Raw genomic sequence first — 15,038 nt, forward strand, 5'->3', positions numbered from 1 at the left:
AGAACTTAAAGTATCAGCCAATACTGAAGAGAAATTGCTTCAACATTCACAGTAAACATTTAATACAAACCGAAATGTGTTTAATTCATTGATGTTTATACACCTACAGTATGCTTCATGTAGTGGTGTGTCACAACCACGCATGAGACAATGGTAACACTGTACACTAGGTGAGTTACATGCTCACTGTAAATATTCAAAGATCCCTGGGTGAACAGTGTTGTTACAGATGCATTTTATCACATTATATTGTTTCCAAACAGTATTTTTAAAAGTGCAATAAGCTTTTTAATGACAATGTAAGCTTAGTTTTCAGCTTATAAATTCTCACCTCACCTAATGTTTCGATATTAACAGTTATAAACGAGATTAACATTTCAGTTCAGGTTCAAGGGTCCGAATATGAACTGTTTTTTTTTTTTAACATTATTTATATATTATTATATTTATATTCAACAGTGAGGATATTTTCATGATTAGGTTCCATACACAGCCTATGTACTGTACTTATTTCTATGTTATATAATATTGCAATAGTCTCGTCTAAACAGCAATGGCTTCTGAGTTGACAAATTGTTGTCGGTATTATGTTTGTGGAGAAAGTGTGCACATCTCACAGTTTATGCAGACAGCCTGTTTCCCCTTTTAATGTTGAGTAAGTTGTCCACAACTCTGTGTGCTAGATTTTATTTTAAATGTATCCTGCTATTTTCTGGTGTTTTTATTCCATAATACAAAAGTATATTGTTTGTAGATCAGTAGTTGTGAAGTCAACAACACCCTCACCATGCCAAATTCCCTTTTCAATTTTAACTTTGAAGTACCAACAGGACATCTCAAGTTAATGGATTGACTATCAGCCTTCACCCACCACCAGCAGAGTTGAATTAACACTGGACGTTTTACTGTGTATTGTCAGTGGCCTGTTAAGTACATTGCATGCTGCTACATCAACACTGAAATCCCAGTGTCTCTGGAGTTGTTGCCAACCGCAGGTGTGGCAGAAAAGACACGGCACCACATGACAGCAGTAGCAGCAGGTAACCTTCAGAGACAGAGGCAACACTTACCCCCACCCACCTCGCACATGTACACGCATGCACACACACACACACATACAGACACACACACGCACACACGCATGCATTTCAGACAGACAAAATAGCCATCGATGGACACTATATTTCATGCAACCTCTCACCTTTATAATTATCTGGAAATATCCAATTACACCGCATATGTTATTACACTTAGAATATAATCAGGATTTTTTTCTTTCTTTGCTCTTTTTTTTTTAAACAAATGACATCTTAGTTTAGAGTTAATGGTTTGTGGAGGATAGATCTGACTGTTTACACCTGCTTTAAATCCAACACAACAAAATCCTTAGTGTAAAATCACCTGGAATAGAATACTTTCTACTGTAATAGAATGTAGATGTTTTTTATTAGACTGACTTGACTTTTGACGTGCAGGATAGCTGCACATATTTATAGGAAGCAAATATCTGTCAGGGAGGGGGGACATTAGTGCAAACACATATATTTGTCATATTGTGTGTCCATACTCATCTGTGTGCCCCTATCTCCCAGTCCTTTGTGTTTTTATTGAGGCACAGATGCAGCAGTGTTCCCCTTGTTACACTGGCCTACATCCTTTTTCACAACACCTGCTCAGATAGGACACCATCCCTAGCAAGCTTATAATCACAGTACTGGAATACTTATTATCCAGCAGTACAGTAATGCACTACATCCATGGCGGTGGAATCCATTGGCACTTACTCCAAAATGGTCCAAGGGTTTGTTTAACAAGTGAGGATGTCCCTGTTTTTCCAACTGTGAATGTCACCTCTCCATGGTTATTGAGATTATTTTATTGTAATGCATGATAACCTAAGAGTTGAGTTTAGTTACATTTTAAAAATTCACCTGTTGGTTTTATTTCCACCCAGTAAAGGTTATTCTCATTTTAGTAAATATCTATCAAATGTGTATGCCCAAATTAAGAAGTTCATCATTTGCTTGTGGACTGAATTTCTGAATTATGGGAGTGGTGGGCAAATATGGCACTATTCAGTGTTTGTTTTTTTTCATAATGAACAATTGGTTTCTGTCTCTCCTGATATGTGTGGGACAAATATGTAAAACAAGCCTACTGGGCAAACGTGGCAGAAACGTGGCATAAGTAATACCCAAGGAGAAAAGTAAGACACTAGATAAGGGTCCTTCGTGGCCTTTCTGCTGGAGTTGTGTCGTGAATAGAAGTTCTGTAAGCCTAACTTTGCCAGTGTAGCAGGGAGTAGGGTTGCGACGTTTAGAGTTCGGCCTCCATCTAACTCCGTATACTCCCTGATTTATATTTCCATCCAGGGCTTTTGTAGTGGGGGGAAAAGTGGTACTGACTACCCAGGGCCTGAATGAGGGGAGGGCCCTCGTAAAGCCTGAAATTATGCATGAGAGACATGGATCAAGAGAGGAAGGGGGCCCACAGAGACTGCTTATGTATAGGGCCCAGAATTTACACCCCTGCTACACCCCTGTTGCCATCTCACTTTGGCATTTTGTTTCATGAGGGAGAGGCTTTTGTGTCTATCAGAAGAACCCGAGCCCTTGCCCTTAGCAATGATTTAATGTTATTGTCTTTAATATAAAACTTATGGCTCCTCACCTCAGAGGACGACCTGCTGCTTACCTGTTTAACCTACACGGTCCTATAAAAACTGGACAAATTAAATGAAAGATTTTTTCTTTTTGGTATGAACATAAAATAAAATAAAAAACTTGAAAGAACATAATTAGAGCCTCCATGCTATTTTTCTGGCACTCCCCAGAAGCAATGTTAGTTCAGAAGCATACGCTTTCAGCTGGTCCTTAATTATATACTTGTTTGCATTGCTTTCACTGATTACTACTAATTACTGCAATTCCACTGCCTTCAGTGTCACCCTGAAGATAAAGACTGAATACAGGTTAAATGTTTCCCTGGTCTAATGTTAAGGTGAAGTCCATGGCCTTAATAATAATATCATGAAGCGCCATTAAAAAGCTCAGATTTCAGTGAATGTCTCTGTTAACATGTGCCAATGAAAAATGAATTAATCTGCTTAAATTTATTTGCACAAATGTACATCTAAGAGCCTGTGCAGATGTGTAATACTCACACTCAACGAATAAATATGGCATCTGAGCAAATATCAATTTCTTATTCCTTATTTCACACATACACACTCATAGTTTGGCATGGCAACGAAAAGACAACATGTATTATGGCACATAACAGGAAACATGGCCATATATCGCCATCTTGTGTATAGTAATAAAATAACCCTTGTGGTTGCAAATTTTTGAGATGGAGTTCACAAGAGGGATCCACAGTCCACTTTAGAGTGTTTTTGAAGTTTTGTCTAATGTATATGAAATTGAAATATCATCCTGCACATCAAATTAACATTTTAATTAGAGTAAACAATGCAATTTTAAGGATAACTCAAAAAGACATATAAGGTTGTTTTTTTATTTAAAAAAAAACATTTAAATGTAACAAAGCCAAGTTACTTCTCCAAGGATATAATCCATACATCTGTAAAAAATAAAAATAAAAATAAAAATAGGCCTGCATGCATTTTATATATCAAGTCATTGATATATAAAAGATTAAGTTGAAAAATAAATAGTGAGAACTAAATTTTCAGTATGTTTTACACAAACTAAGTAGGCATTACTCCTAATCAATGCTACCCTTGTTTTCCTATATTTGTTCATGTAACTTGGCCCTTGGTTTCTTGCTGGCCAGTAGTTCAGCCTCTGGAGTAAAACAACCTGCATTATTGAAAAACACCACATACAGGTTTGTGGGATCTAGAGGGAGTCGCAAGAAGACTTCCATATTTTTGAAAAACCATTTATGACTTGCTACATTTGGAAATGTAACAGAAGAAAGTGTGAAAGCTTTAGCCCTACTATCTTTGTCAGTTTCACCTTTTCGTTGAATCAGTATAACTGAACATTTACTCTCCTGTACACTGTAAAACAAAAAACTTTTCTGAAGATTAAATTGTTCAAGTTAACTCAAATCCTTTGTTAAACTAAAGGGATATATTCTTTAAAGGTAGTTAGCACACACACACGCACACGCACACGCACAGGTGACTGGTTATCTGTGTGTGTGTGTGGCTGAGTGAGTGTGTGCGTGCGTGCATGCGTGCGTGAGTGAGTGAATGAGTGAGTATGTGTGTATGTGTATGTTTTAGTAGACAGCCTGGTTGGGCAGCATCCACGTATCCATCATGATACACCGGCCTACATCCTAAGGATTCATCTGACTAAGCATAAAAAGGAACGTTCAGTGACTCTGAATTTTTAATATCCTTCTTCTGATGTGTATCTTAAAATAATTTATTGCTTCAGTTGTTTTGGACAACTGCCAAAATTGAAAAGTATAAAACAAAAATATTTATTTAAAGAATATGCTTTCATTATACTGATATCAATTGCTAAAAATTATAGACATAAAAATGCATTTCCATTGTTTCTTGCTATTTAGAATCTATGCTTTGTATCTGTGTCCTACACAGTAAAATGTTCAGTGTTAATCAAAATCTTAGATAAAAATAGATAACATTTGACTCTACCAGAATGTAGAGTTCAAATAACACTGGACAATTTACTGTGCAGTGATCCAAATTATATTACAGGCTTCATAATATTTGTCATTTTCCTCTCAAGGCGGTTTTAAATGTGAAGGAAGCAACTTCATCACTTGTAGGCCTACTAGTTCTATTCATGATGTATTTTTACAAATGTGAAAAAATGAAATATACATTGAGAACTCCATATGGAGAGGTCCAAGTGGTGATAAAGGTGGTAATAATTCAAAGGGCAACAAGTGGGGGTTAGAATGTGTGGGGGGGGGCAGGGGTTGGAGGAAAAATGATTTGCAATATGCTTAATGCCCACTAAGGGGCCCATTGCATTATTCTTTCAGGGGGAATTATGTATTCCGAACAAAACCTCTACTGCCCTGTATTGTAGATTGCATTGCAATATTCTAAATAGAATCGGGAAAAAATTCCTACAGAACATTTTAAGCTTTGAAATGTTTTTTTTTTTTTTTTTGGTTTAGATAGTGGAGTCACACTATATTCTGTCTACATTAGCATTAATGAACATTAACAAACAATCTTTAAAAAGATTACTCATTGTTTTGCAACATAACAATTTCTATTGTATTTTTTTAAATATAAATCAGTAATGCACATATGTAAGCTATATTAAAAGGACATACTGTAGCTAATGCTTAAACATAACCGTAATCGAAGCCTTGCACCGTACACTATGAGAAATATAAGATTCTACTATCGTTCAATTATTCATAATTATTTTACGCAGAAAACATTGGTATTTTAGCAGAAATAAATTTTCCTCCAACAGGTTTTCTTCCGTCCGTGTGCTGTGATTGCTAAGCAGTTACACTCAAAATCGATGTTCCTTGAGCCTTTAAACATCTTGATTTTCTCCATGTCCATGTCACGTTTTCTGATGGCGATGTAGGCAAAATGTTGCTTCTATCAGACTGTCCAGCTTCACAAAGCAACATGATACACTATTTCTGTTCATTTCAGGGCCAGCAGCAATTTGTACTATCGTCCATCACCAGTGACGAAGAATAGGCAACATGTCTGTTATCACATCAATATGTGCGGTAGAATTTAAAATGGAATCTCTGGGAATTTTCCCATAGTAGCCTAGCCTACAAGTTACACTTTTGAATGTTTTTTGGTTTAGATAGTGGAGTCACACTATAATATATCTCTATTAGATGTTTTATAGAATGCCTCACAAAAATATAACGTAACCAAACTGAATTCCAGAATATAGACTGCATATCTCACCGTATCTACAAAATAAACTATTATTTATTTTATAATGCACAGTTTGAAATATCATGTATGCGACAAGTATTTGAACACCATCCTTTTGCAATTAATGACGTAGGCCACTGTATTCAGCAAAGTTGTACGTTTTCCGCAGCAACGTTTTGACCGCTCCAGTCCAGTCAGCAGTATCAGTGTGGGTAACGGTGTGGTTAAGTTGGTGAGTGGTGCTCCCTTAGCCAAACAGTGACCAGAAAAGGTGGGCACTTGAGATCATTCACAAAGCTGTTTCCCAGCGGCATTATCTTAACGCAAAACGTGGGCGAGGTCATGCTGGAGGCGAAGGGTCCGGTGACATCGAAGCGGAGGCCGCAGTTTTCACTGACTACTGTCAAACCGCGGTACGCCTTCAGTTCGTTGAGCTGGTGTGGGAAGGTGGGCTGTAATCGCAGTGATGCTTCCAAACCACTTGCCATATCGACAGGTAGCACAATGTAGGCATTCTGCAGGCGCTCTCCCGAACCACTCTTGATTTGCGTGGACCAGCAATGGTCTCCAAGTTCACCTGTAGAGTAGTTTACAGCGAGGTTTTTAATCTGATATACATTTTTCAGAAAGTTTTTTTTTTTTAACTAACAAATAATTGTCAGGGAGTCTGCCACGAAAACGCTGATGACACAAAACCAGTCTCTTTGCAATAGGTTGAATTAGCTTGGCTTATATTCGACCACCGTCGTAATTTAGCAACAGCTATGCAAAACGCTGTGAGTTTAATATTCTGCCGTAATTGTTCACATATTAACAGTGGTGCCTTACTTCTATTAAAACCGTGTTTGGTATGGTGGATGACCTGAACTGAGTGATGAACACCGCACCTCATTTTATTACATTTAAAGTAGCCTACAATATAAAGGGCTCAGCCAATCTCTGCTTTCTGAATTCTGAATTAGGCCCTACAGTATTAAAGTTATTCATATACGCAATATAATGGCACACTGTATATATTTTACAACACCAAAATACTAGTAGATTTTGTGACAGAGCTATTGCAGACTGAAAATAAACTGGTTTTGCATAGTTACAGGTTCACATTTTTTAAGGTGCTTTAAATATTAACCTTCTACATGATCAAATCTTGAATTTTTAAAGTGTTCATCTGGTCATGCTGTTGGGTACCCACCTGCCGCTGCAGGATGGAACCGCACTGTCTGTGTGTCTCTCCGGTCCCACAGCTGTCTGTAAGTGTGTGCAGTGCAGCTCAGCACACATCCCGACAGAGGGTCTGTCTCTCTGGGCTCCTGTGTCAGAGGATGGTCCTTCTCTCCATATTCCCTCCTGTTGTCCAAAGTCAGCGCAATCACCATAAGCGCTGGCAGTACCATAAAGTACAGCCCAGCTGGCCCAGATACTTTCATTCTGACCCAGTGCAATGTTAAAGACAATTGATTTTGAATCGTTTAGATCAGGTCGTAACAGTGAACGGGCAAGTTTGTCGTTTTTTGCAGATCAATGTTTTTTTTTTTTTTTTTTTTTTTTTTTTTTTTAATCAGTCCTTCAGTCTACTGGTGTCATGTGCTGGAAATATCCCAATTCCATAGTGCACATCAAAAAAGGAATGCAAAGCCAAATGTGAAAAGAGAACACGTATCCATGTGCTGGTTTCCCCCGGTTGCCCCTTCTGAAGTGCGCAACAGGCTGGGTTTGAGTTTTCAGTCTCAGAGGCAGGCACAATTTTTATGCCGTCTGGCAGGCAGTCAGCCGCGATTCGGAAACCTCACCCTTTCATGTCCACTGCAGAAGAGACAAGCAACAGCATAATACAGAGAAGATGTTATACTCCCTTCAGAGGGTCCTCGGAACATTTCTTTTTCGGAATATGGCAGCCTTACATTATATTTGTGAATGGTGTCATGCTTTGTAACGTCCAGAGGCCCTGGGATAATGGGTGGGGCCTTTTTCTTGACTTAAGTTAAATTTCAAGGGGCGGTACTGGCTAGTGTTGAGAAAGTGAACCGTTGGAGGTTACTGTGTGATGGGAGATGTTTTTATTTTGTACTGTGTGGAAAAAAAACTTGAAAATATATAAAAAAATATTTTCACAACAAACTTTTTTCCAGATGTCAAACTTAAATCTCATTCAGAATTCTGACTTGGTTGTGATGATTAGTACGGGTACTTAATTACCTTTCATAAAGTATAATTTTTCCCTAATCTTTAGCTGGATACAAAGGCTATTTGTTTTTATTCATTCACAATGAATTCAGTTATTGTTTTTGAAAAAAAAAAAACCCAATAACTCAATGTATTATATTAAAAGTCAGTGAATTGTATGGTTCACCTTTTTGTAGTTCATACATAGCCACTGTGTGTGTGAGGCTTGTGTGTCCAATATCAGCCATGGCTGAAATTACTGTAAATTGGTTTTAAATTGTATTTAATCAAACTGCAAGCAGTGAATATGAATACAGGACAAAAGGAACATGCTGTATGTTTATTTTTTCAAGATAACATCTGATTTACATAAAGATGTGTTAGTAATATGAAGACATGGTTGTTAGTACATCACTAATATTGTATACATCACCATATTTCAAATTGTAATATCCAGATAAATATATATGTAAGAAAATAGTATATTTATTGTCAAACACTGGTGGGTAAATGGTTTTTAAAAAATCTGATATGGTAACACTGGTAAAATATATGGTAAACAAACATTCTAGTTAGCACAAACAGAATATGTGGGACCTGGAACAAACATGGGGTTTATATCCAGATACAACCTGCGTAGGGTGTGCCTTGCCAACATAAGCCCCAGGAAACACAACACAACATACATGGCTAACACCAATAAAGTTTTCAAGATAGGTTGGAAGAAACATCTGTACAATAAATGGTTAAATGTATGCATCACCATTTAACTAATCAAATCTGAAATACCTCTCTGGCCTCTGTTCTGGCCACATCTGATCTCTTCATTATTAGTATGGCATACAAAATATAAAAACATCACAAGAAGCAGGGAAACTGAACACCTTATAAGTGGATAGTGGATTTGAAGATATTTACATTTCAAAGGAATTGTGCCTTTAAACAGTTAACCCCCACCCCCCACCCCTGCCCAATGGAGAACTTCCATGTATTAAAGGGTGTGGCCTTTTGTGTCTGTATACATACTACATCCAGAGGTGGAAATCCAGGCTCAGAAAGTAAAAGTCCTCCCCAGTACTTTGTTCCAGTCACTTGGATTTGCTACACTAGCACACCTCTTCAGCCAGGAGGTAGAACTAATCAGTGAAATCAGCTGGCTGAGTTCATGAATGGAAGAAACACGTGGCACGACTTTTAGTTTCTGATCCGTGGAATTTCCACCACTGATTATATGTTGTGTGAGAGTTGATTTTTTATACAACCAGTTTTAGTGGAAGGCAGTTATTCAGTTCTGTGCATCCTGGATGTATGATCCTGGTTTGCAGCCACATTGGTTGGTCAGGGCCACAGAGGAGATGACTGGCGTGTTGAGCTCATCCAAGTAGAAGAATGGCACCATCACATGGGAGGTTGGCTGGCAGCACTGAACACAGGGATTGCAGTGTGGGAAACATATATTAGAGACACTACAACTACAGATAACACACTCAATAATTACGGAAGGTTTGAGATAAAACACAAGGCAGTGCAGAATATAGGTAGGTAGGTAGCTACATGTGCAGTCTGAGTAGAAATATAAACATTTAAATTCTCACTCCATTACATAAAAACATTAAAAATGATAGTTACAGTGAATAATCTGAAATAGCTGCATATGATTTTAGCTCATGTTGTGGCTACTGTCTGTGTGATTGCTGTGAAAAGTTATAAACACTGAGGCCCTCTAAATGTTTGCTAAAATATTTACATCAGTGGAGAATATTTGTTTGACTACTTCAACTAATTGCACAAGTTGGAATTCTCAAATATAATTTCAAATACAAGTATTCTTGGCCCAGCTCTGGTGCATCCTGTGTTATCACCCACATAGACAAAGCACTGATAACTGAAGGAAAAACCTGGAAGCTCTGGCTGGAACAGGCCCACCTCACTGCTGGCTATGCTGCATGTGAAATCTCAAACGCACTAAACGAGTCTGATACTGCAAAATCCAATCGTGATAGTAGTGCAATAGTGAAGCATTGCTTTATACACGTTATGCCTACAAGACCCTGTTGTGGTGATGAAAGCATTTGTTTGTGTTGATTACGAGATAGCTATGCATTGGCCTTTACTATCACCAGTGATCTTCACCTTAGTGGTATGAGGGTACAAAAAGCTGCAAACCATTCACACTTCTGTGTTGACAATAATATTTGAGCAGTTTTGACTTGGTCTTTTTAGTGACTTTTAGAAATGTAACACTGTACCTTTGAAGGGGTGTTTGGCTCAGGGGGGCTGTTTGCTCGACACTTTGGAGCTTTTGGGTCCAGGTGGGGGTCGCAGACTGCACACTGGGTGTAGGTGAAGGTATCTGGAAAGATTATCCAATTCTCCCAACCAAGATCTAAGAGAAAGGAAATAGGGTTGGCTGTGACGAGTATTCAATGCTAAATTACCTCACAGCAACAGATACAAGGAAGAGGTGAAAATTTGTTCTGGCATTTAAATATCATTTGTGTTGCTCGGGCCAGAGAGGCTTGACTGGATCAAAGGAAGTCGGCATTTAAATTATCTCCAAGGAGTGCAGAAACTAAAGATTATTGTTACCATGACAGAAACAACATCAGGTAGCTTGTCCAATTGCATGGTGCAGAACATGTGCAAAGGCTGTGATAATTGTTCATTTTGGGTTTTAATAAAATTGATGGCGGCTAACACATATGAAAAGCATATTATTTTTATGCCATTTCACTCCTATAGATACATAAGGCTTGATGATCATGTAGAAGTTTTTTTTTTTTTTTTTTTTAGAAATGAAGGCAAATGAAGCATATTGAACCATTTATGAAGATCTGTGAAGCCAGCTGGCAGCACTGCAAGCCTGTACTGTTGGTCTCATCTCGGGTCCCAGTGGACTCTTGTGTGGAGGTTGTATTCAACACTGGTGGGGAAAAATAGTGACATAAAAGTTTGTATTATCTGATCTTTCAGGATTCTTCTTTTACTAACACAACCTTTTTTCTTTTACAGTTACATTTGTGAAACTTGGTGTGATTGGTTCATCATTTCCTAGATGACTGGTTTGGCCTTACCAGTGAATTCCTGAGACTTCGGTGAGCTGTGGGCAGTGTCTCCTAAGACCGCTTTCCACTGCTCCCTAAACCTGCCAAGTCCAGTCCTGGAAACCTGAGGCTCCCTATCCAGGTTCAGGGCCTCCAACAGCTTCTGCTTTATGACCTGAAGTGACTCCCCCTGGCATCTAGGAACATGTAAGTAAACATGTAAGTTAAACATACATACAAACTGACACACACACACTCACACACACCCACACACAAACACATACACACACACACACACACACACACACACACACACATACGACATGCACACATATACATACATACACAGACACATACAGGTACATACATACATTACATACATGCACACATACATGGACGCACATACATACATATACACACACACACATATATGCACACATATACATACATACATACATACATATGTCAGACTGTCATATTATAGTGTAAATGCAGAAAACAGCAGGCATGCCCAGCTACAGACCTAGTCTTCAGTGCAGGCACATGTCTGGCCAAGAGTCCCACTGGGTGACACATGATCAGCTATAGCATTGCAAAGATGGGCTTGTCCATGTCAAATTGGGATAAAATATAAATAAGGGACAAAAATGACAAACCAGTGGGCTTTCTATAGCACCTCTCGAAAATGAAATAGATATTGTGTTACAGTATGTTAAAAAACAATACTGGACTGATGAGATCATTTGCAATGTCAACCCAAAGTGAGAAATTACATTTACATGCCACACAACTGCAGTTGTTGGCAGCAGTCGTTATCTCAGCTCAGAGCTAACCAATTCCCATGGCAAACTGATGCTTTTCAGTTTTTTTCACCAAGATTTTCAATCATGTTTAAACTTCTTTGCATGTACCTACTTAACAGCATAACACAGGCTCCATCTAAGTTCAGTCGCCAATGCTGTACAATAATGTTATGCAAGAAATTTATTCAAGTTTTCCTATATTTAAAAGTGCATACATAAAGTATGTTGAATGCATAGAGGAAAATTACGTTGGAGAAATATGAGCTGGAGAAATGTGTTATCTTTCCTGTGAACATCTGGCAGCTTTGGTATTTTTCCAACAACAATACTTCTTATACTGGTTATTCTTGGTGAAAAGCACTCCCTGGTAAAATATTGATATTAAAAACCAAACATTTCAGTGTGGGAACTGCCTGACGTTCACATGACTGCAGAAGATAAGTATGAGTCTTGGAATTGTTTTAGTGGAAAAAGCCATCTGTACTTTGAGGATTCATATTTGACACATAACTGAACTTTGTGTTTACAAAATTGTAGACAGACCGTTCTTCTTTGTTCAGCAATCATTATTTTGTTTCACTGTGGTGCTGCAGTCATTTTATATCATCTGGAATTTCTTCATATCATTAAATAGCTCCAAATTACCAGCTGGGCAAGGAGCAATGCCCTATTTCTCAGACTAATGTAGGCAACCAGTCACAGTGGAGTCTCAAACCTCAGGTTTCCCATGCAAAACCTCTGCGCCAGTGTTTTGGAACACATTCAAACTTGCTCTGTTTTGTTTTGTCCTTAACTTTGCGCAAAATTTGAGGTGGATAGGGCCCACTTAAAATTAATTGCATCACAATTAAGGACAGAGCTGTATAGCTATTTGTTTCCTTTTGCAGATCAGTGGGAATGATACGTATGCCTTTCATTATATCATTAGACAATAACAATTTTTGTTGTTATGGCTCTGTAGTCACATAGTTTGTTTGCATGCTAGACAAATTGCATTTTAATGGAGCGGAATTATAAGAATCAAAAGGGCAGGGAACAGAACATTTAAAAAGTTCTCACTATAACTTCAATCATAGGCCTGTGAATTCTGTTTGCGCTTCTAAAGCAAGGGCACCCTGTCTTTGTGGCATAAAGGTTAGGGGATTAAAGAAGCCAAAAACATCAGAGTCTGTGAAAAATTGATTGTCATGCCATGCAAGAACACAATGTAACCGTTGTTCCATTGAAGACAGCAGTTGCCAGAGAAGGTACTGGAAGAAACCATGGCTCTGTTTGTTCCCATTGTAACTTATTAGGTCTTGGCAGGCATAGTCAACACCAAGCTCTCAGGGACTCTAATACAGGATATACGCTAGGCTGGTATATTTCTCAATCTTTCTTTCAGCTCCCAGACCTGAAAGAAAGATCTTAGATGGCAGCAGACCCACAGTGACTATTCAAGTGTGTTATAGAACTAACGTGCTTATTTCCTTAAAACATATTTTTTAACCAGGGAAGGCCAAGAAATTTCAGATTTACAACTTTTTGTATATAGTGAAATAATGACTTACTTGATTTGGTTTGGTAATTGCATTTGGTTTACCTAATAATTCATACAGTTACATAGTTATTGTGTCATATGGATTGAAACTCCAAAACTCTCCAGTACTCTGCACCACAGTACTGTTTTGCACCACATTGTGGATTTTGAACTGCAGATTATTACATACATATTCTGGCCAGAAACAGATGCATCTCTGCTATGTTTTGTCTAAAATGTGCAACGTTGTAGCATTACCCAGTTTACTTGGAAGAATTTAGACCACACATACTTGTAACACTATAGTTTCCTCTAGATAAGGTGTACAGTGCACTACTCCTTTAAAAAAATCTTTTTGCGAGTAACCTCAATCTTAATGTGAGGTTTTAATTCCTGTAAACCCACTAGTAAATGTGGTACAAGGCCCTGGTAGGTGAAAACACACAAAAGTAAAGATCACAGAACACACAACATAAAAAACAATGACTTGTATGCATTCATATGCTGTAGTGCTATGCAATGCCTTTTGTCTTTTATTAGTCTACCTCTGTCCTTTTAAAACATACAACACACAATATTTTTTTCAGTCTGCATGCTGAAAAGCTCGAGTAAATTGTTAATTTGTCATGACAAGCTTGTAAAAGCATATTCCCAAACAAGCCATTTGCATTTCACTGTCAATTTTCACTCACACCCCTGCCCACCTCTGAGAGGATATGTTATTGAGTTGATGAGTACACAGAAGGAGGTGTGAATCTCACCTGTTCACCTTGCCAACCGGCACGTCTGAGATGGCTCCTGCAGGCTCCTCTCGGGAGGGATGGAGGACGAACGCGTCTCTCAGAGGAAAGCCAAAGATCGCGGCCATCATGCACAGCGAAGACAGCATCGTGGTTCCGCAGTTAGGCTGTGAGCGACAATTCGGCAGACAGAACACAATCGGCACCCCCTGGTTTGACTTGGTTTACAAAGCCGTCGCCGGTTCAGACCGATTCGATGAAGAGGAAGCTGGACGTGTGCGCTACTGACAATCAGGGGCCTGTACGTCCAACGGTGGCAGAAACTGTTTTTCATCATAGTCTGGGAACCTGGGTTTTATCTGCTCATGCACCAGGTTGGCCTTGGAATATTTCACATTGTTTTCCTGTCCCGCAAGCGTGAGACAGTACGAGGGAGAGACTGAAGAGGATAAAGAGAGAGCACATTTTCTTTGCCTTGACTGTTTGGTCATGTGGAGGAGAGTAGTGTGCTCTGTGTAGAGTAGCTGTTACCTCCAGGGTGATAAGCTGTTCTGCAGGTGTTCTGTTGGCAAACATTCAAATGAACAAAGCATCTCTTGTGAAAGAATAACAACAACAACAACAATAATAATACTAATAATAATAATAATAATAATAATAATAATAATAATAATAATAATAATAATAATAATAATAATGTCACATATTTCATCTATGGGTAATGAGTTCATAGAATTATTTTATATATGAAGTCTGCTCCCTAATAAATTAGTGTTCATTCTGATTCAAAAATTTGGAGGAAAAGTATAGACTAACGCCAATATGATAATAAATTGGTCTTATCCAAGGGGTGGTTGTTAGTGTTGACCATAACTTTGCTTTTGTCCCTTATTCATAATCTGAACC

General features: G+C 38.3%; 1 protein-coding gene across 1 annotated transcript; it reads right to left on the minus strand.

Moving 5' to 3' along the window:
* Positions 1-7,387: 7,387 nt before the first annotated feature.
* gsdf (gonadal somatic cell derived factor) lies at positions 7,388-14,471 on the minus strand. Its single transcript, XM_064308162.1, has 5 exons — positions 14,154-14,471; positions 11,101-11,267; positions 10,848-10,949; positions 10,276-10,412; positions 7,388-9,449 (listed from the first exon to the last, which is right to left on the minus strand). Exons 1-5 carry the CDS (start codon positions 14,279-14,281, stop codon positions 9,312-9,314), a joined length of 672 nt encoding a protein of 223 aa, XP_064164232.1. The 5' UTR covers positions 14,282-14,471; the 3' UTR covers positions 7,388-9,311.
* Positions 14,472-15,038: the final 567 nt, after the last annotated feature.

This window comes from Anguilla rostrata, chromosome 14 (genome assembly GCF_018555375.3).
Source record: "Anguilla rostrata isolate EN2019 chromosome 14, ASM1855537v3, whole genome shotgun sequence".
In the NCBI taxonomy this organism is placed as follows: domain Eukaryota; kingdom Metazoa; phylum Chordata; class Actinopteri; order Anguilliformes; family Anguillidae; genus Anguilla; species Anguilla rostrata.